The sequence below is a fragment of the Mustela lutreola genome, chromosome 13 (genome assembly GCF_030435805.1).
Source record: "Mustela lutreola isolate mMusLut2 chromosome 13, mMusLut2.pri, whole genome shotgun sequence".
NCBI classification, from domain to species: Eukaryota; Metazoa; Chordata; class Mammalia; order Carnivora; family Mustelidae; genus Mustela; species Mustela lutreola.
Window position 1 is genome coordinate 70,910,309 of NC_081302.1, and position 20,470 is coordinate 70,930,778.

The 20,470-nt window shown below is 35.9% G+C and overlaps 1 protein-coding gene across 1 annotated transcript; it reads right to left on the reverse strand.

Annotated features, from left to right (window-relative positions):
- Positions 1-1,649: 1,649 nt before the first annotated feature.
- Positions 1,650-20,132, reverse strand: RFC3 (replication factor C subunit 3). Its single transcript, XM_059144359.1, has 9 exons — positions 19,940-20,132; positions 17,234-17,371; positions 14,136-14,203; positions 12,151-12,248; positions 8,666-8,847; positions 7,411-7,547; positions 7,206-7,304; positions 3,414-3,483; positions 1,650-1,946 (listed from the first exon to the last, which is right to left on the reverse strand). Exons 1-9 carry the CDS (start codon positions 20,024-20,026, stop codon positions 1,755-1,757), a joined length of 1,071 nt encoding a protein of 356 aa, XP_059000342.1. The 5' UTR covers positions 20,027-20,132; the 3' UTR covers positions 1,650-1,754.
- Between the last annotated feature and the right edge of the window lie 338 nt (positions 20,133-20,470).

Consider the following 20,470-nt stretch of genomic DNA (forward strand, 5'->3'; position numbering starts at 1 on the left):
TCATTTCTCTAAACCTCAGCTTCTTTATTTTTATAGAACAAAGATAACATCTACCTCCTAGAAATGTAAGGTTATAATACTACATAAATTTCCAGTGCAATGCCTAGCATATGTGGGCATTGCATTCTCCATTAATTCTCCCCCTAAACACTTCCTTTATAAGGAGCCCTCAAGTTTGCCAAGCAATTATGGCAGCCACTGTTAGAAAGTTGTTCTTTACCTCCAACTGTCGCTCTTTAATCTACGCCCACTGATTCTAAGTATACATTCTCTAGAGCAGTGGCTCTCAAACTTAAACTTACATCAGAATTCCCTAAAGAGGTGGTACAACACAAAGATTGCTGAGGCCCATTCCCATAGTTGCTGATTCAGTAGATGTGGAATGAAAATTGAGAATTTGTGTTTCTTAGTTCCCAGGTGATGCTGGTGCTGGTCCAGAGATTCTACTCTGAGAAGCACTGCTTTAGAGACAGGCAAATTAAAAGACCACTCATACTTCCAAGTGCATTATTCTAAACATTAAAAGAAAGTCACTGTATTTTTACTTTTCTTTTAAAACATTCTTAGCTCTCCCACATCTCACTTTCCCAGTTCTTTTGTTACAATGTCCGTATATCCTTCCTGGCATATAAGCCCCTCAATGACTGTGACTGTCAACTGGGGCCTAACTTGTACAACCAGCAACAGAAAGGCAATCATCACCTCTCTTGACCTAGTTTCCCACAAGCCTAAAATTGTATTAGGCTTTTCTGTATGTGTGCAGCTGTATCTGTCAATTAAACACTTCTTGATTTTTTTATCACTCACTACTAAAAGAACAGGTCTCCCTGTTACCCTTACAGAGGTAATTTAGCTTATATAAATTCAAAATCTTTTATTTCACCTTGTTGGTTTAGCCTATTTTAGAGTCATGCTTCTGTTGCCCCAAATTAAAGAAAACTGTTCAGAGCCTGATATACAAATATGTCAAGTAAACTCTTTGTCCCATGAACCAAATTTCTAATGAAAAAAATGTTCCAAAGAATAGATCAATGACAGAAAAATACACTTGCTCAGAGTAATTTCTATACTAATATACCTTTGCTGTGAACCACAAGACACATGTTCTTCAGGAACCTCAAGCATTTATTGAAAACATGCATACTTCTTAGTACCCAACCTAATAGCAAATCTGAATCACTGAAATAAAAGATTTCTGTAGTTTCAACAGAAATGGCTCCAACAATATTCTTCATATTCATTCTATTATATTTCAAAAATCAACCCTTATATTTCCTGCAGAAATACAGGTCTTGATTGAGGGAAAATATGATTACAGGTAATGACCTGCCAAGCAAAGAGTTACGTGCCTGTGGCCAAAAATGGTCCCTTGGAGGATAGAAAATAATCTCTGCTTTTGCATGTGGTAAATTTCCTCCAACAGATGAAGGAATGAATGGCAAATGAGAGGCCCACCACTGCATACTTGGACAGCAAATTTTCAAAGTACATTAAAATGATGTTTCTGGACTCTAAAGGTTCAAGTTGTATCCTTTCAATATATTTCTTTAGTATAAAGGAGCAATTATTTAACTTGAGTATAATGTTAATTCACAGGGAGATTATTACCAAAAACAAAAAAAAAACCAAAAAACACAAATAAGACATGATTAAGTAAAGTAAGTTTATTTTACCTGCAGCTCTTCCAATATAAACTGAATGTAAATGATGATACTGAGAAATATTAGGAAGAATTAAGGATAGATGTCAAGATGTCAAAACATCATGCCTTCCAATCCATCCTCCATGAACTTCTTATAAAGTGCCATAAATTTGGCCACAAATGCTTCCAAGTGATAAATGGCTTTGCTACCCAGCTGTAGACGATGTTCATAGTAAGCAGCCATCTGGGCCACTTCCCCTTTCAGTTGTCCATCACAATTATGTAAAAGTTCTGAGAGAAGACCCTGAAAAAAGATAACTAGTAATTAAAAAGTAACCATTAAAAAAAATAAAGGTGAATAAGTTTTCCAAAATCTTTAATTCTTTTATATGGCAGTCTTAATCCAAAAACAAAAAATTGTATACCCTTTCTATAAAGTAGAAATGTGGCAGTTCTCAATCATATTCCAAATGCCAAACTGAGGGTGCAGAGATATAAATACAAAGATGCTTACTGCAGCATTACTAGATGTAATAATAATCTGTAGAAACCTCCAGTCCCACCAACAGGGTCATATTCAAAAACCTATGCTATAATGACATTCCATTCATCCACTAGGATAAAACAAACCCATACTGTCATGAAATATCGTCCATGCTATACTGTCGAATAAAAAACAGTGCAGAACACAATGAAGTTTTTGTGCAACTACACACACACATAGCCATACATATGGTCTCATTTCTGTGACTAGAATACAGGTCTGTTGAAAGTGCTTACCCTTATGGAAACGGAAGGGTGGGCCTTCATTTTCTCTTTTAAATTTAGTAAATTTGAATTGTTTCATGTAGGTATTGCCACGTAATTTTAATAAATACAAACAAAAACCCTGCATTCTCTAACATCCAAGTCAATCAACACAGCTGGCTAGGTAGCTAAAAGACCAAACCTAAGGCTGTGCTTCACAATATCCTACATAGACCAGACTCTGCCAACTTCTTTAATGTCATTCCCCATGTGCACTAAACATCGTCACCTGAAATACAGCTCTTAAAAAACATGGTTTTAACTGTGAGGTTCGACTTACAAAAGGATTTTTTTCAGTAAGTGCAATACTATAAATGTATTTTCCTTACGATTTCCTTAGTAAGTTTTCTTTTCTCTAGCATACTTTATTGTAATACAGTATATAATATATACATATAATGTGTTAATCAAATGTTTATGTTATCATAAGGCCTCTGGTGAACAGTAGACTATTAGCAGTTAAATTTGGGTGTAGTTAAAAATTCTATGCGGATTTCAACTATGCTGGGGATCAGGGCATTAATCCCCCCAGAAGGTTGAAGGGTCACCTGTACTTGTTCCCATTTATTTACATGGTTCTCTTCTTTTAATCCTCCAAATCTCAGTTTAAACATGTCTTTCTCATAGAAGCTGTTGCTGACTTTCCACAGCCCAACTTCCATTACTATCATTTCACCTTGTTACTTCCTTTTAGCACTTAAAAAATTCTGAAATTCTTTTGCTTCTTGTTTCCCATTTCACACCACTAAAATACAAATTGTCTAAAAGCAGGCCCTCCCTAGTCTTCTTTAACACTCCATTAATGGTGTCTGACATAAGAAGAGGCTCAATAAATATCTGTTGAATTAATGAGCTGGATAGAAAGAGATGACAATGTGTCTCAGTACTGCAAAAGTCCTGTGATCACATTCCCCAAATCCAAATTTTATGATTATAAATGGTTGAAGATCTGAAATCAGATTACCTTCATTATTATTTCAGGAGGAATACAATGAGTTAGAAGCTCATAAAGTCTTCCACGAACTTCAAGGAGCCTATATAAAACAAATTAATTAATATTTTATAATGAAAATAAAACATAATTTTTTCAAGTACCTACTCACTGTTTTACTTTTATGAGTTAAACAAACAACCCAATACAAATTAGCATACACATTTAAGCTTTTCCTAATTTCAGTTCATTTTTCTAAAAATGTTCAGAATTCTTTAAAAGTCAGACATTTATATTCAGACATCTAGAAAATGGTCATGAAAAGATAAATCACTAATTATACAAGTAAGAAAAGAGAATATAAGCGTGATATGTAATATATGTTACTATCTCAACTGCTAAGTTAAAAAGCAGTGTGGCAGGGAAACAAAACTGTCCTGTCACAGGGCAGTGCAAGAGGTCACAGGTTAAGTACCGAATCAGGTTGCCTAAGTGAATATGAACATTCCAACCTCTGAGATCTTAATTCTAGGCCCTTCTTATAGTAGTTTCAGGAGAGAAAAGGGTAAAGAGGGAAATATACATATGACATTTTAAAACAGGAAGAAAAAAGTGACAAGTAAAATTGTAAATATACATAAAACAATTATCTTTATCCCCCTATATATACTTAGTACCCTAAAGGGAAAAAACTGTTTTGAATCTTTACTAAAATAATATCACAGATGTTCCATATTTCAGATCAGAGAAGTGATTCATCTAAGACTTCTTAAAAGTGGAGGCTCAAATCCTTTTCCAGGGACTCTAAGAGTAGGAAGCTGTGCCACAATAAAAGTAAATAAAGTGAAAAAAGAAACTAGCATCTTCTGAGCCCCTGCTATGTGCAAGACACTGTACCAATTTAATTTAGTCCTCACACTAGCTCTGAGTGGGGGCATTATCTCCATTTTTTTTTTTTTTTTGATGAAAAAACTAAGGCTCAGATAGTTTAAGTAACCTCACAAAGATGACTATAGCAGAACCATAATTTTAGAACAGATCTGCCTTATTCCCAAATCCATACCCTTCCAATGTCTGTCAAAGCATTTACTAAACCCATTCCTCTGTAAGAGGCTCACCACAGTATGCTAGTTAGACCTCACAACACCACTCTTTTACTGAACTTAAGTTCAGAGAGGTTAAGCATCCATTAAAACTCATGTAGTTGAGGTAGAATTTTAATTTCAAGTCTGACTCCAAAGCCGTTGATCATTCTTGGCCATGGTAGTAGATCTCAAAAAAAAAAAAAAAAAAAAAGCAGCTCTAATTATTAAAAAGAAACAGACACAAATGATAGATGGTATGAAATTATTTTAATAATTATGCATATAGTTTATTTCTGAAGAGTTAAATCAGGATATATTTCCCTCTACAAATGTGTTATAACTATGCTGTGCTCATCTCATGTTATGCTACATGCATCTCAGCTTAGTCTTTCATTTCTAGTATGACTTAACTTCTTAAAAATGGATGTACTCTACATTTTCTTTGTATCATTGTTTCTTGGGGATCGCAAGTGATTAAGAGTGCAAATTCTTCTGTCAGAGAAACATAGTATTATACAACTCTGATTCTTGACGGAGGATCTGTGAATAAGCAACCATCTCCCAAAACAGCAGTTTTCTTACCTACAAAATAATGATATAATACTTTTCTTCATAGGATTGCTCCGTAACTTAAATGATACCACAATGTGTAAGAACCAACATACTAATTGCTTGCTAAATATTAGTGGCTATCTAAATTAGAAAATTATGACTCTTCTAAAACAGATCAGATAAGAATCAAGACTAAGGGGTCAAAAATAATAAAGTAATTTGGTAATGTGTAAGCCAACAATCAGAATGACACCAGCCCTCCCAATATTTCTGGTCAACCTGGATGCTTTCTGGAACTGAAATTTCTTTTTATGTAACACAATGGAATCAGTTCCCACAACCCGTTAGTTTACACAAGAAATAATAGCACCTCTTCTTAAACAAATTTATTTGAGAGCCTCCCAAACTTGCATGGAAAATTGGAAGAAGAGGTAGCAGCATCTAGAAGAATTAGCAAAGTGATAATCAACTAAAGTATTAAAAACACGGCTAGCAATTGTCAAATATTACATCATGTATGGAGCTCTCTTAAAATTAGGAAAGTTCTACAACTACCCCACCAAGTTTTCTTCTTTAAAATCAAAAAACAAGAAAGTCATCTTCAATGTGAAAATATTTTACAAAAGTAAAAGGCTCCTAAAACAGGCTTTGTTTAAATTTTATCTCTTTAAAGCTGAGATTACGTCATAGCTTATCAACATTTTACAAAATGGAATGCACACTTTTTTCTAAAGTTAAGGTTTCTTTTCTGAAGAGATTACTTACAATGTTTGGCACTTCTTAAAAACTATTAAATTCTTCAATTAAAATAATTGAATTATAGGCATTATAGGCATTCTAGCAAACCCCAATGAAATACTAAGTATCCATTATGTGTGACTATCCACCTCCACTCATCTACATAAGGAGCCAAAGAGTTCATGTTATAATCCTTCTGCAGCATATTAGAATTAGAATTCATCGGCTATATCACCCAAGAGGAGAAACATGGTATATTTTTCTCACAATTATTTTCATATGAATGAAAAAGCTTAAACTTGCGTGGCTGAACTCAGTCCAGTCTGTTTCCTAAAGCAATCAACTACCTTCTCTTAATTCCAAAGACGGTTTTCAGTTCTGATAGTAAGTAAGAGTAGGAGACTGCACAACAAGGGACCTTAAAAATCTCCAGGCTTCCCAAAGATAGTGGGCCTTAGAACTGTCACTCTTGATTTGGAGAAGAGCAGACTGCCCTTCTCAATCAAAGCTATCATAAACCAAACAACAGCTGAAGTATTTTCAGTATGGCCCACTAAAGTAAATGTAAAACTGTTCAGCAAGTGTGACACAAAAAAACACTTCCTAAATACTGGTGGTATATACATAGTATTATTCTTAACAGAGCTTATCACCATACATGAGCACAGTTTTCCAGTTCTCAAACCATTATCACGCAATCTTGCTCTTCACAACCAATGCCCAAGTATTCCTAGCAGGGTAATAACAACAGTATTTTCATTACACAAGTGAAAAAGTTCAAACTCTAAGATGAAGTTACCTGAAGAATCTTAGCTAAAAATCAGTAAAAGTCTGATTCATAAGCTGTTGTCTTTTTGGCATGTGATCCATCAATTACAAAGTTATATATACTATTCTTTTCAATATCAGAAAACTAAGCGCATTATGTTACATACTAATATTAAGTCATCTGAGATTCTGAAAGGAAAACTAAAACTTCCAAGATTTCTTTCATGTATAAATTCCATATATACCTGTCAATAGCTTAATAAAAGCCATGATACTACATACCAGCTATTCTGAACCACTAAACATTTAAAATTAAATCATATTTTTTCTTTGAAAGTTTAGTATTCAGATACAAGATTTACAGTAATTCTAAATGGCGTATTGGTAGTATAAACCAGCTAATCCAAAACTCACATCGTCTGGAGTATTTCCACGATGAAACTTTTGTGTTTTTTTTTAAGATTTTATTTATTTATTTGACAGAGAGAGAGATCACAAGTAGGCAGATAGGCACGTAGAGAAAGGAAGGAAGCAGGCCCCCCACCGAACAGAGAGCCCAACACAGGGCTCGATCCCAGGACCCCGAGATCATGACCCAAGCCAAAGGCAGAGGCTCAACCCACTGAGACACCCAGGCACCCGCCATGATGAAACTTTTACGGTCATCTTTGATACTATTTACCTTTGTGGAGTCTGCTGACTGACAATAGCATTGGCAGTCTCCCTGAGATACACCTCCCAATCTGTTTCAGGGATTTCTTGATCTGCACTAAAAGGATATCTAAAAAAAAATTAAATTAAATTAAAATTAAAAATTACACAATAAAGTAAATGGACTGTGCTTCTGTCCCAAAGTGTTTCCTCTGGTAATTGCCCCTTTCACTTACTGTTGCACTCTGCAGGCTTCACACATAAGTAGGGCTTTACGGAGATTCCTGCAGGACTTCTCTGCAAGTCTATGAGCCAGTTGTGAAGGAAGATTCAAACCTTCCTTCTTGCACACAGTAGATAATACATGACAAATCTACAAACAAAACATTATTAAGAAAATTGGACAATCTGTCAAACAGCACATGGACAGAATTCTGTTGATAACATCTTCATAAACCTCTTTATTTATTTATTTAGTCACTCCCTATCCTAACTCACACGTTCCTTTAAGCAGAAAGCCAGGGGTCTGATCTAGCTATCAGGAAGGGGCAGCAACGGACTCTGCAACCAGAGAAAGACCTGGTTGAAATTCCAAGCCTGCCAGCCACCTTGGGGGAGCTGTAAGGAAGACACACAGAGCCTCAGGTCTTTTACAAGGACACCACTCACAGGGCTGCCAAGTAGAGCTGCACAGGCTGAATTCTGCATGACTCAGAGGTATTACTTGCATGCACTAAGATGACAATGGTGCCCAGAGGAGTGGTGTAGCCTGGTAGCCTTGCCTTTTTAACTTTAGTAAATTTTAAGTACATCAAGCTAATTTTAACTATATAAAAATGTTTGTAAGTGATAATGAAGGTACTTTGCCAGTTTGCACCTAACACAGTGTCAGTCACCTTTTATCCCTACTTCGCATAAAATCACCCAAATTCTATTAGTAGCAGGAAAGCTGCTTATTTGTGAGAAATTTCATTTTTATTTATAAGTATTAAGAACAATAAAGGAAAAAAAAACACATATTATGTTGTTTCAGACTAATTTTGGTCCCCTATCTAGGAACAAGGTATTCTCACATTAATCTCCTTGCAAAATCTATATCCTCCAACCTCAAGTCTTTTCCAAAGCCAATTAAATCAGCTTGAAGTAGAAGACACTAAGCAACTAGTCCTTGCCTAGTTTAGTAAAATTCATAATACCGACTTAAAAAAAAAAAAAAAAAAGACTTAAAGAGAAGAACTTCCTAAATACTGATGGCATATATACAGTATTATTCTCAATAGAGCTTACCATCATACTCTCTATATAATGATATCTGGCATTTACTACTATATATATTGGTTTATATATCTACTAACAATTAGCATCCAGGTCACAGATGTTCTTGAATTACTAATACACTTCACTAAGTTTTTATAAAACAAACATGACAGGGATATACATATAGTACTCAAAGAATCCAAAATAATTTCTGAAAAGTTTCACTTGACTTACATCTTCGATGCTGGGAGCAGGCACACGAACCGCCAGGCACCTACTGCGAATAGGTGGTATCACTTTAGACGTAGAATTGCAACACAAGATCAATCTGCAAGTGGACATATACTTTTCCATGGTCCTACGCAAGGCATGCTGAGCGTCTTTGGTGAGTTTGTCAACCTCTGTCAATAATACCACTAGTCGAGGAAAAACAAAACAAACTTTAACTTGAGTATCTCTTTATCTTTCTCTTCATTATTTAGAGTGAAATCCTAAATAGTAAGTTTGATATACTACTCTTTCCTTGGGTAAGGACATATAAAAGTCTCAGGTATGGTGGGAATAATTTATTCTATTTTTATTTAAAAAATTCCAATTGGGGTACCAGGGTGGCTCAGTGTTAAGCGTCTGCCTTCGACTCAAGTTCTGATCCCAGGATCCTGGGATTGAGCCCCACATCAGGCTCCCTGTTCGGTGGGAAGCCTGCTTTCTCCCTCTCCCAATCCCCCTGCTTATGTTCCCTCTCTTGCTGTGTCTCTCTCTGTCAAATAAATAAAATCTTAAAAAAAAATCCTTTTAATCCAATAAAACAAACCTAAGAAACACTAGGCTAAATGAAGTTAAAGATGTTACTTTTTTGTAGAATTCACTGCAGCATTTATTATATTTATATGAACTAAAAATCACCAAGACAGGGAGATACTGTGCTGCATTTCCACCATTTTGTGGAACAATTTAAATCTTATCATTCCTAGAAATGTACTTTGGAAAATACTGATGAAAGAGACATAGTAAATAAGGAATAAAGACATCTGGTCACATACACAGTAAGATTCCACCTGGCCATAATAAAGGACCAGCTTTAAGTTGTTGTAGGTAAGAACTGAGTCCAACTATTGTATTTTCCTTTTTCTTTTTTTAAAAGATTTTATTTATTTATTTGAGAGAGAGAGAGAGCATATGTACAAGCATATGTGCATATGTTCTCAGGGAGAGTGGCAGAGAGAGAAGCAGACTCCCCACTGAGCAGGGGGCCCAACACAGGGCTCTATCCCAGTACCCCAGGATCCTGACCTGAGCAGAAGGCAGATGCTTAAGCAACTGAGCCATGCAGGTACTCCTGAATTTTCATCATACTCTGCTATTTCTAGATGATGGTAGTGGTAGCAGTATACATCTGACTCCCGCCCATAAAAACAGAGATTCCAAGACCAAAGACTCATCAGTAACATTTATATCAAAACAAAGTGACAGATTTTACCTAAAAATCCTGAATATGAGCAAGTGAGAACAAGGAACTATGTGTGGGAGGGTGCAGTAGGGATGTACTAGGTTTTTACAGCCTAGGGTACAGAACCCCAAATCACCCACAAGAGCACACTGTGAAATAAACAGCACCTATGGGGTTCAATTTATGGGTCAGAGCAAAGGAATCTGGATGCAACAAGGTTTGACAGAGCAGTAAACTGAAAATAATAAAATGAAGCTCCCTTCCAATTTCTCCTTCAAAATGAGGAGAAATTCTGGAGATAAAAATCCAAATGGAACAGAACAGGGAAAAGAGAAATAAAGAGACTGATCCCAAAATCTACCAAAGATAGCACTACAAACCAAATGATATAAAAATAAGTCCTTGGTAGGCAGAAAATAGCAGCATATTTAAAAAATTAACACATCATGACCAAGTGAGATTTACTCTAGAAATACAAAGCAGTTTCACTAGAAGACCCAATATAATCTACAATACCAATACAGCTAAGAAGAAAAATCTTAAAACCTCATTCAAGGATGCAGAAGCAAGCATTTGAAAAAATTTAACACACATTTATGTTAGAAACCCTCAAAATATGACCTGATGCTTACTTTCTTATGATCAAATAGATACAACTCGGGCCAAAATCCAGCAACTAAATGACTAAATGGGGAAACTCTAAGGCTCTCCTTCCAGAGTCATGACAAGGACATCCACTATCTTTAGTACTAGTGAACACTGTATTGGAGGTGCCGGCACACATAATTAGGTTAGAGAAAGTGTTTAAAGCCATACAAACTGGAAACAAGGGGAAAATTCATCTCTAGTACTCACAGATTGATATAAATACACACACACACACACACATATCTGAAAATTCAAAAGAAACAATGGAAGAGCTATTACAAACAATAAAAGAATGTAATAACATAGTAACGTATAAAATTAAGACACAAACATCAATAGCTATCACATATGTACAAAAAACCTAGAAAGTATATACGAAGACTCCAATTATAGTGGCAAAAAAACGAACAGACAAGGGGCACCTGGGTGACTCAGGGAGTTAAGCGGCTAATTCTTGATTTCAGCTCAGATCATGATCTGAGGGTCTTGGGACTGAGCCCTGAGAACAGGCTCCACACTGAGGCTCCAAGCTCAGTGGGGAGTCTGCTTGGAGATTCTCTCCCTCTGCCCTTCCCCACACTCACCCTTTTTCTCTCTCAAATAAAAAAAGAAATCAAAAAAATACATACATGTAAAATTATTCTGAAATATAGTGAACTAAGGAGGAAAGGTAAGAAATAGGCTGATATATTCACAGACAATTCACAAAACAGTAAAAGAAGCAATGAATAAAAGAAAAAATTATCACACTAACTAAAGAAAAAATAAACACAAACTATTTTCTCCACTCAAACTGACAAAGATTAAAAATCATTAACCACAGTGGTGATAATGTCAGGAAATAATGGGCACTCCCAAATACTTCTGGTGGTAGGGTAAGTCTATCTTTCAGATGAAGAATTTGACAAAATATATCAAAACCATTAAATGCTGGCATTTTTATCATCACAAAATCTTCTATGAGAATGTACACATATACATGCATATGAATAATACGGGAAGGTAATGACAAAAATGTCAATGATAATAATCTCTGGACAATAAATTATAATTATAAAATTATACTCTCCTAAATATTTGATAATTGAACATATAACTTTGATCCTAGGAACAGTTATTTTTAAATGTTATTTCTTGGGGCGCCTGGGTGGCTCAGTGGGTTAAAGCCTCTGCCTTCGGCTCAGGTCATGATCCCAGGGTCCTGGGATGGAGGTCCGCATGGGCTCTCTGCTCAGCGGGGAGCCTGCTTCCTCCTCTCTCTCTGCCTACCTCTCTGCCTACTTGTAATCTCTGTCTGTCAAATAAAATAAATATAATCTTAATAAATAAATAAATAAATAAATAAATGTTCTTTCTTGCTTTAAGTATTTTTTTCATTATTAATCTAGTTCTAAAATAACAAATTCAATTCTATTAGGCTACACACTTTCATGAGCAGAGATCATGCCTCTCTTATTCACTTTTATATCCAAAAATAACAAAGCATAATGTTTGCCATAGAACAGAAGGTTAATAATGTATTTGCTAAATACATGGAATTTATGTTTCCCACTACATTTTCTCTTACACTCACTGTGTACAATTTCTTGTCTGCCTTAAAAGAAATCTGTTTATCACATACCTTTAAAATCTCTTTGAGAGTTTGTTTCAAGTTGCTGTGATTGTGCCACTGTTTTCAACATCTCCTGAATTACTACCCGGTCACTATTTCCAGCATCACTATAGAAAACAAAAATAATTGTAAATATAGACGTAACTATTTGAAAATATTATGCTCTTATTCTTAATCTGTTATTGTAAGAAAAACATTGAAGAGAGTTTATTTAAATTTTAATCAAAACTACTCATACATGGGCGCCTGAGTGGCTCAGTGGGTTAAGCCTCTGCCTTCGGCTCAGGTCATGATCTCAGGGTCCTGGGATCCAGCCCCGAGTCAGGCTCTCTGCTCAGCAGGAAGCCTGCTTCCCTTCTTCTCTCTCTGCCTCTCTGCCTACTTGTGAAATGAATAAATAAAATCTTTATTTTATTGTCAAATGAATAAATAAAATCTTAAAAAAAAATAAAATAAAATACAACATATTCTAATATTCAATTAGTATTTGGTAAGTGACACTGAAAACACTAAACATGTTCTTTTATCAAGTTTACTGTAACTTAAAAAAAGCAATAACTAATCCTTAAGTTTCTTAATTACCTGCAGTGACTCAAATGTAAAAATAACTCTGAAAAGGAATATTAATCTCCATTCCTCTTCATCCCCCCAATAATAAAATACAAACCTAGACAAGTCTGTTCCCAACACTAGCATGGAGCTGATTTAGGGTCTTAGCAAGAGGATGGGATAAGCAAATGGAATTTAAGATAGTCAGAACTCTGTAAGATACTGACGAATTATAAGCATTATCTGTCATTTATACTCACATTATTGCTTTGGCACTTAAGTCACGCAACTGACAAACCAACATAAGTTACCTAGTTAATTTAGGCTGTTGATTTCAAACCCCTGAAAAACAATCCGCTCCATCTCTAATTGACTGCTCTCCCTACGGAGGAACTCACAATGAGAAACAGAGCAAAACAATCAGCTTTAGTTTACTTTCCCAAACAGCCATCAAATCTTTCTCAATTCACTATTAGATCACTACACCTGGAATGTCTCTTTCATGATTACTCCTTGGTCAAGAATCCAAAACATTTCTCTTCTGTCTACGGAATTAACACTTTCTCCTAATTTTCAGATAAGACCCTTTCCAACCAAATCTTAGTTCTCTTAATTTTCTTGGACATACATAAGGAAAATAATAACACCTATCTGTTAGGGTTGTTTTAATGACTAAATACAATAATCCATGTAAAGCTTCTCACACAGTGCCTGCTACTGAATACACATTAACTTATAACTATATTCTTCCTGATCCATTCAGTTTTGAAATGGATGTTCATACTCATATCTGTTTCATTGCCCAAAAACATTGCCTTTGCCTGAACATGTCCTTGATTCTGTACTCCTTAAAGAGCATTATCAGGCACCGGACAACCCTGAAGCTTTACCCAACTTTGTTCCCAACACATTCACTTCTCCAGTATTAAGCAGTACTTTATGAGCTTTCAATGTACCTTCCAACAGGATCCTAATCTTAATTACTCATGATAGATAGTATAGACATTGGTTGTTAGACTATTATAACACACTCTAGTCAAGAAAATGAAACAAAGGAGTGGCAAAAAATAAATATAATCCAAATTCACATTCTGAAATATTTACTCACATTACAAACTTTTTAGACATACTTTACTTTGCTCATCAGTTCTGAATTAGTCAATATAACAAAAATTTAGTGACTATGAAATGTACTCTTATAGAACAGAGTATATTTAATTATTAAAATTTAATAGAACTTAACTCTGTAGAGCAAGAAAATTTAATTATTAAAATTATTTAACTCAGGAATCAAAGACAAAGGGAGAAGCAGAAAGCTTCTAGGCTCCCTATTTCACACTGAGCAGCATAACCTCTGTGTATATACTGTGCTTCCATATATGATTGTATTTCAAGAATGGATTCTACTCTAAAAAAAAAGCTTAATTTCTATATAGTAGCTTTACCTGGGATTAACTTCAAGGTGATAATTGCTCGCAATAGTGCTAATTTCAATTTTCTTTTTAGATGGAGTCTGCAGACAAAGAAAATAGATGTTTTTAATGTTTATTTACTGGCCATTTCTCCTCTTTTCTGTATTTCATTGTTTTTTAAAAATAAACAATTTATGTTTTATTTTAAAAAAACTTTAGATAACCACCACTGATATTTTAACTTCATTCTTTTCTCCATGTGCAAAGAAACACATTTCTAAATAAACTGGATCACATCACACATCCTGTTCTATGATTATTTTTTTCCCTCTACCTCCAGATATCTACAAACCATTCCGTTATGAGCAGATCATCACTGTCAACAGTCTGCATATGTCTGTTCAGACTTTACCATAACACATATATGTATATTTATATATAAATACTTTTTATATTTTATACATTTTTATATATTTCTATAGTGTCAGTGTTTTCTTGTAAAAAAGAGTTATAAAAAAAAAAGAAGCAATCATATATATTTGTTTTTACTTTTCTTAGTTAACACCTAGGCAATTACCCTCTGACACTGATATAGAGTAGTTGCGTATCAGCCTGTAACTTGGATGTCCCAGGGACAGTAGTCCTGATGGGTGTTTGTTTCTTGCTTTTTGACATCTCAAACAATCCCACAATTAATATCTTTCTACATATATCTAATGTACTGACTTCATTTCTATGTAACAGATTCCAAATAAAGGATTTGCTGGATTGAAGGGGATATGTTTTCTAATGTTTTATGTATATGTGTGTATGTATAACCACATTAAGAAAAATTTTTAAAAAACTAACAAATGCCAGTTTTCCATTGGCAACAAATACTCTTCCCCAACATTCCCCGCCTGCAGGTTTTATATAACATCCTCAATTTCTGCCACTTTCCTAATAGACTCACTTGTTTCTCTTCAACTATCACAAATGTCAAACATCTTTACATACGCTTATTGGTTGCTTATATTTCTCTCTTGAGACTTTCATTCGGTTTTCTACTAGGTCATTTGTCTTTCCATTGTTAATTTGTAAAATCTTTTATCTAACATGTTCCTTTCAAATATTTTTTGACAATTTTTCATTTTTCATTCTTCTGATTTTATGTTATCTTCTGTCATACAAACTTGTAAATTTCACATATATATATAAATATATATGCACGTATTTTTTTTCTATCACGTCCATGTTTTTATTAACAGGTATTAAAAAAAAAGGCATCCTGGCCATAGGCTGTTCATTTAAGTAATTATTTCATTTTAACATTTAAGACTTTAATTCATATGAAATTCATTTTCACATTTTCACAAATTATGAATCATAGGGATTCAACTTTATTTTCTTCAGGGTAGATAACGAGTTATGCTGGCACATCTTGCTGACTCATACTTTTAACACTGATTTGAAGCAGCCACCATATTTTGGGCCTCTCTAATAAGTTCTACTGATTGAATTCTCTATTCCCAAGCCAATACAATATTGTTTTGATTACAGTAGCCTTACAATAGGATTTAAGATCTCATAATACAAGTCCCACTTCACAAATCTTTTTTGTACTTTAGCTAGCCTCAGAAATGTATTCTTCCTTATGTACTTTAAGATCATTTCCTACAACTAAAAAAACATGTTGGCTTTTAACTATAATTTACTATAATTTCATTGAAAGTTATACTGTAATGTGGATAGAAAAGATTTTAAAGTATTAAGCCTCTGAGCACTTGCTGCAACTTTCCATTTGATCAGCTCTTGTTTTTTGTCCTTTTATAAAATATTAGTTTTCTTCCCACAAATCTCACACTCTTCCTATTAAATTTGTCCCTGCGCACTTTTTAAGAATACCGTCCAGTGTGTACCACCAGCACCTCAAACTCAATGTGTCTAAATACAAGTTCATAAACAGTAGCCTAAAATCCATTTATCTTCCCAAAGATTTTATTAATAGTATTACTTATCATCCAGTCACTCAACATACTTTTTTTTTTCAGTGCCTAATATGTACAAGATGCTACACCAGGGCCTGAACTGGACATGTTCCCTACATAACTTCAAAACAAACAATATCTTGTCAAAATAAAAAAAGAAAAACTGTAATCAAGGCCAAACAAAGTAAGTACTCTAAAAAATATAAACTATGGATAGTAGAAGGAAAAATTAATTCTAAAGGGACTGGGGGCATGAGAGGAGGTATTCCAACTAAATCTTAAACATTGTCTATAAGAAGAGTATAAAAATGCACTGTATGGTATGAGGCTGGAAAGCTCAGCCAAGGGCAAAGGGCAACATCACAGAAATTCTCTGAATATCCCAGAGCTTCATGCCTCCTTTTCTAAACACTCAGCTGCCCAATCTCTTATCAAGTTGCCTGATTCCGTATTCAAATTTTTTTTCAAAATCACTTCCTTTCCAAACCCACTACTGCTCTCAGAACAATGAATTCTAGAGACTTGAGTTCCAGTTCCAGCTGAGGTACTGATTCACTAGATAATCCAAAAGGAATCCCACCACCTACATTTTACCCAAAATCTCCTGTTACTCATATTTTCTCTTTAACATAACTGACTCTGGGAGCGCCTGGGTGGCTCAGTGGGTTAAAGCCTCTGCTTTCGGCTCAGGTCATGATCCCAGTGTTCTGGGATCGAGCCCCTCATTGGGCTCTCTGCTCAGCAGGGAGCTTGCTTTCCTTCCTCTCTCTCTGCCTGCCTCTCTGCCTACTTGTGAACTCTGTCTGTCAAATAAATTTAAAAAAATAAAATAAATTAAATAAATAAAAAAAAACATAACTGACTCTGATCTGGTTTTAATAATTATGTCTATACATCAGTAGTTCTCAATCCTATGTACCTGGGTTATCTGTAAAATTCTTTTTTTTTTTAAGATTTTATTTATTTATTTGGCTCCCCGCTGAGCAGAGAGCCAGATGTGGGGCTCGATTCCAAGACCCTGGGACCATGACCTGAGCCACCCAGGCACCCCTATCTGTAAAATTCTTAAACACACATGGGCAACAATGGCTGGGGCCACAGGAATATGTATGCTGAGGACTGAAAAATCCGTGTTATTTAGAGGTCTCAAAGTAAAATGCTTACTGTGATGGTCTGATGTTCAATTCTTAATTTTTCCACTCCAACACCATAAAGTTCACGTAGAATACACATAATTCTTGTCTTTTTTCCAGCCCCTGATGGTCCGTACACTAAGAGATGAGGAAAATCACCACACTGCACCTGGAAAAAAGGGAGGCATTTTCCCTGGTCAAACGACTACTCTAGATAGAATTAAACTACTTTTTAGGTATCAAATATTTTGTGTCTCCACCTCTGAGGTGGAGATATTTAAAAATATATATGTATGAGTATATATGTACTGAGACTTTTGAAAATTAACTGAAATGTTGATTAGTCCCCTGGCATTAATTTTATATAATTAAATACTAAGCATAGTACATGCAAGATAACATACCATGTGCTAGAAAGCAAAAACTTCCAAACCAAGTCTGTTAAAATCTCCTAGAGAATTTTTAAAATAAAAGATTAAATACCACACTCTATCCATGAGATTATAATTCAGTAACTCTGAGACAGATGCCTGTCTTAGTTTGGGCTTCCACAGTCCCTCTGATAAGAACGAAGTGTATCTGGTTTATTTGAGAGGTAAAGGAAAACTTTGTAGGGAAAAGGGAAGCAAAGAAAGGTCAGGAAGGCAGCCAATGAGTGTATTATCTCCTTAAATACCACTCTGGGCATCGGGTTGAATTCTGCTGGGGATACTCTTAAAGCCAGTGTGAAAAAAACACCACAGTGTTAACCCATCCAAGAGGTGGGGAAGCTGGAGCATGATATTCTACTTCTCATCAGTCTTTTGATGAAGCTTGCTTGGGAAAGTGGTTGGGATTAAGGGAGGGCAATTAATTCCCAGGCATTTCAAGTCTGCTTAGGGATGTCAGCAAAAATTTTTTAAAAAGCCTTCAGGACACACAGATCCAGGAAGCTGGAAGTTGGTCTGTGTGCACTCACAAGTTAAGAGCAATAAGATGGAGTAGGGCATTGACAGTACTGCAACGGACTACAAGACCGTGTGCATTTAAACAGCTTCCCAGGTGACTTTGATGATCAGTCAGGCCTGAGAATGAGTGCTATGAAGGGTATAAAAATGATGAAAATACAAACCATAACTTCAAGGGCATAAAATCTTGTGGAGCAAAAGCTTCTATGTAAGCATTATAGAAAAAATAAAATAAGTACCTTAACAGAAGGGACTATTGCAATAAATTTTAATACTCTGTAAACTGATCTATCTCTCTAGCACTGAAAAGTTTCAAGGAAAGGAACTATTCTTCCCAAACAGTATACGGAAAATAGCAGGTGCTTCACAAGTACTGTTGCCTCTGCTTTTTAAACTCAATCTAGCCAAAATAAAGACTTCAGTTTCAGTAAGTTGCAGATTCAACAGTATAATGGGTGAACATTTTTTAAAGGCAAATCTATTACACACAAGACCACTATATTAAATTTTTCTCCAAAATATTTACTCCAAATTCTGTACAACAAAAAGATGGTCATAGACTAGAAAATGTATCCTATGACTAAGAAAATCAAAATGAAAGCTACTTGAGAAAACACAATTTGTCTAAATATGAAGTATATAGCTGTAATAGATTTTAAATTAGTATAGAATACCATTTAAAAAAAAAAAAAAGCCCCTCAATCTCACATTATCATTTTTCTAATGACTTTCATATAAGGATGGATGTTTTTTTTAATTATTATTATTTCTCATTTTTGAAAAATAGTTAACTCTAAAAGAAGGTGGGTATTGAAGAAACAGATCTGAGCAAAACACTTCCATTAGCATACGGTACTATTAGATTCTTAAAAGGACGAGATAAATAGCTTCCACAGCTACCAGATTTTTCTCAAGACCCTTTTTCCTTCTACATTTCCTGAAAGATTCAGTAGAATACACATAATTCTTGTCTTTTTTTCCAGCCCCTGATGGTCCATACACTAAGAGATGAGGAAAATCACCACACTGCACCTGGAAAAAAGGGAGGCATTTTCCCTGTTTCGGAAAACATTGCTATTAGACACTTATACCAACTACAACAAGAAAATACACATCAGGTTGGAGAAAAGACCAAAAAAATGTTCCATAAGGAATTAAACGCAAGGACGACCTAATACAACCTATTTTCGAATTAGAAATTACCTCCGAAATTAGTAAATACCTTCCTTTTTGTAAATAAGGGCAATGACACCAAGACATTGTAAGTAAACCTGTTAAAAAGTAAAGTCAGATGATGTCACTTCTCTACCCAAAACCTTCCAATGGTTCCCTATCTCACCCTACGAGGATTTACAGGATCTGCACCTCCCGGGTCCCGCTGCACACCCCGCCCGATTTCCTACTGCGCTCCCCGCTCCCCCAACCCCGGCCTATTATTATCCAGCTACAGTGGCGTTCTTGAGGTTCCCAGAACTGGCCGGGCACACTCCTGCCTCAAGGAGTTTGCACTTGCTGTTCTTCACCTGCTCCACTATTCCCTCCGATTTCTCTATTGGAGGTTTTCTCACTTACGGTCTGTCAGACCTTAGTTCTCAGAGGACAGTTCTCAGGGGGGCCTTCCATGTTTACAAGCACTGCCCCCGCCCCCACACTCTCTCCCCCGTCCCTGTTTCATTTTTCACAGCACCTTCCGAAGACGGTGGACGATGCACCTCTCCCTAGGGGAGCGAAACTCCCGAGCTGGGGCCTACCTTCTCCCCGCTCTCCCCGCCCCCCTCCCGCAGACCTACCAGGTTGCGCAGCTGGGCCGCCTGCTCCTTGTGATAGTCCAGCCGTCCCAAGGAGCAGGGCCGGTATTTGTCCACCCAGAGGCTCATGACAGCTGGAACTCCCGGGGTCAGACGCTTGAAAGTCCCGCGCGCGGGCGGTCTCTCGGTCCGGAAGCGGAGATGTGTTCGTTCTCCCGCGAATTCCAAATCTCGTGACGTCACTACCGGTCCTGTCGCATACGCGACTTAAGGTCTACTACGGAAGCTGGATGGGGACAATATTAGCCGCAGTGTTGGCACCCCCCCCCCCAATCATTGATGTTCATTGTTTATGTAATCATTTTTGTTGCTCTCACTTTCAATGATAGCCCAGGGAGTACTACACAAAATTGGAAATTTGGCTCTGATATTCCCGACTTCAAATGCAAGTACCTCAAAGAAGCCACGTTCCTTGATTAATTTCTTTCGTTAATTCGCTCATTCACTCATTCGTTCTGCAGAAACCTGCAAAATATCTACTGTGCTGAGCGCAGCGCTGTCCTTGGCACTAGA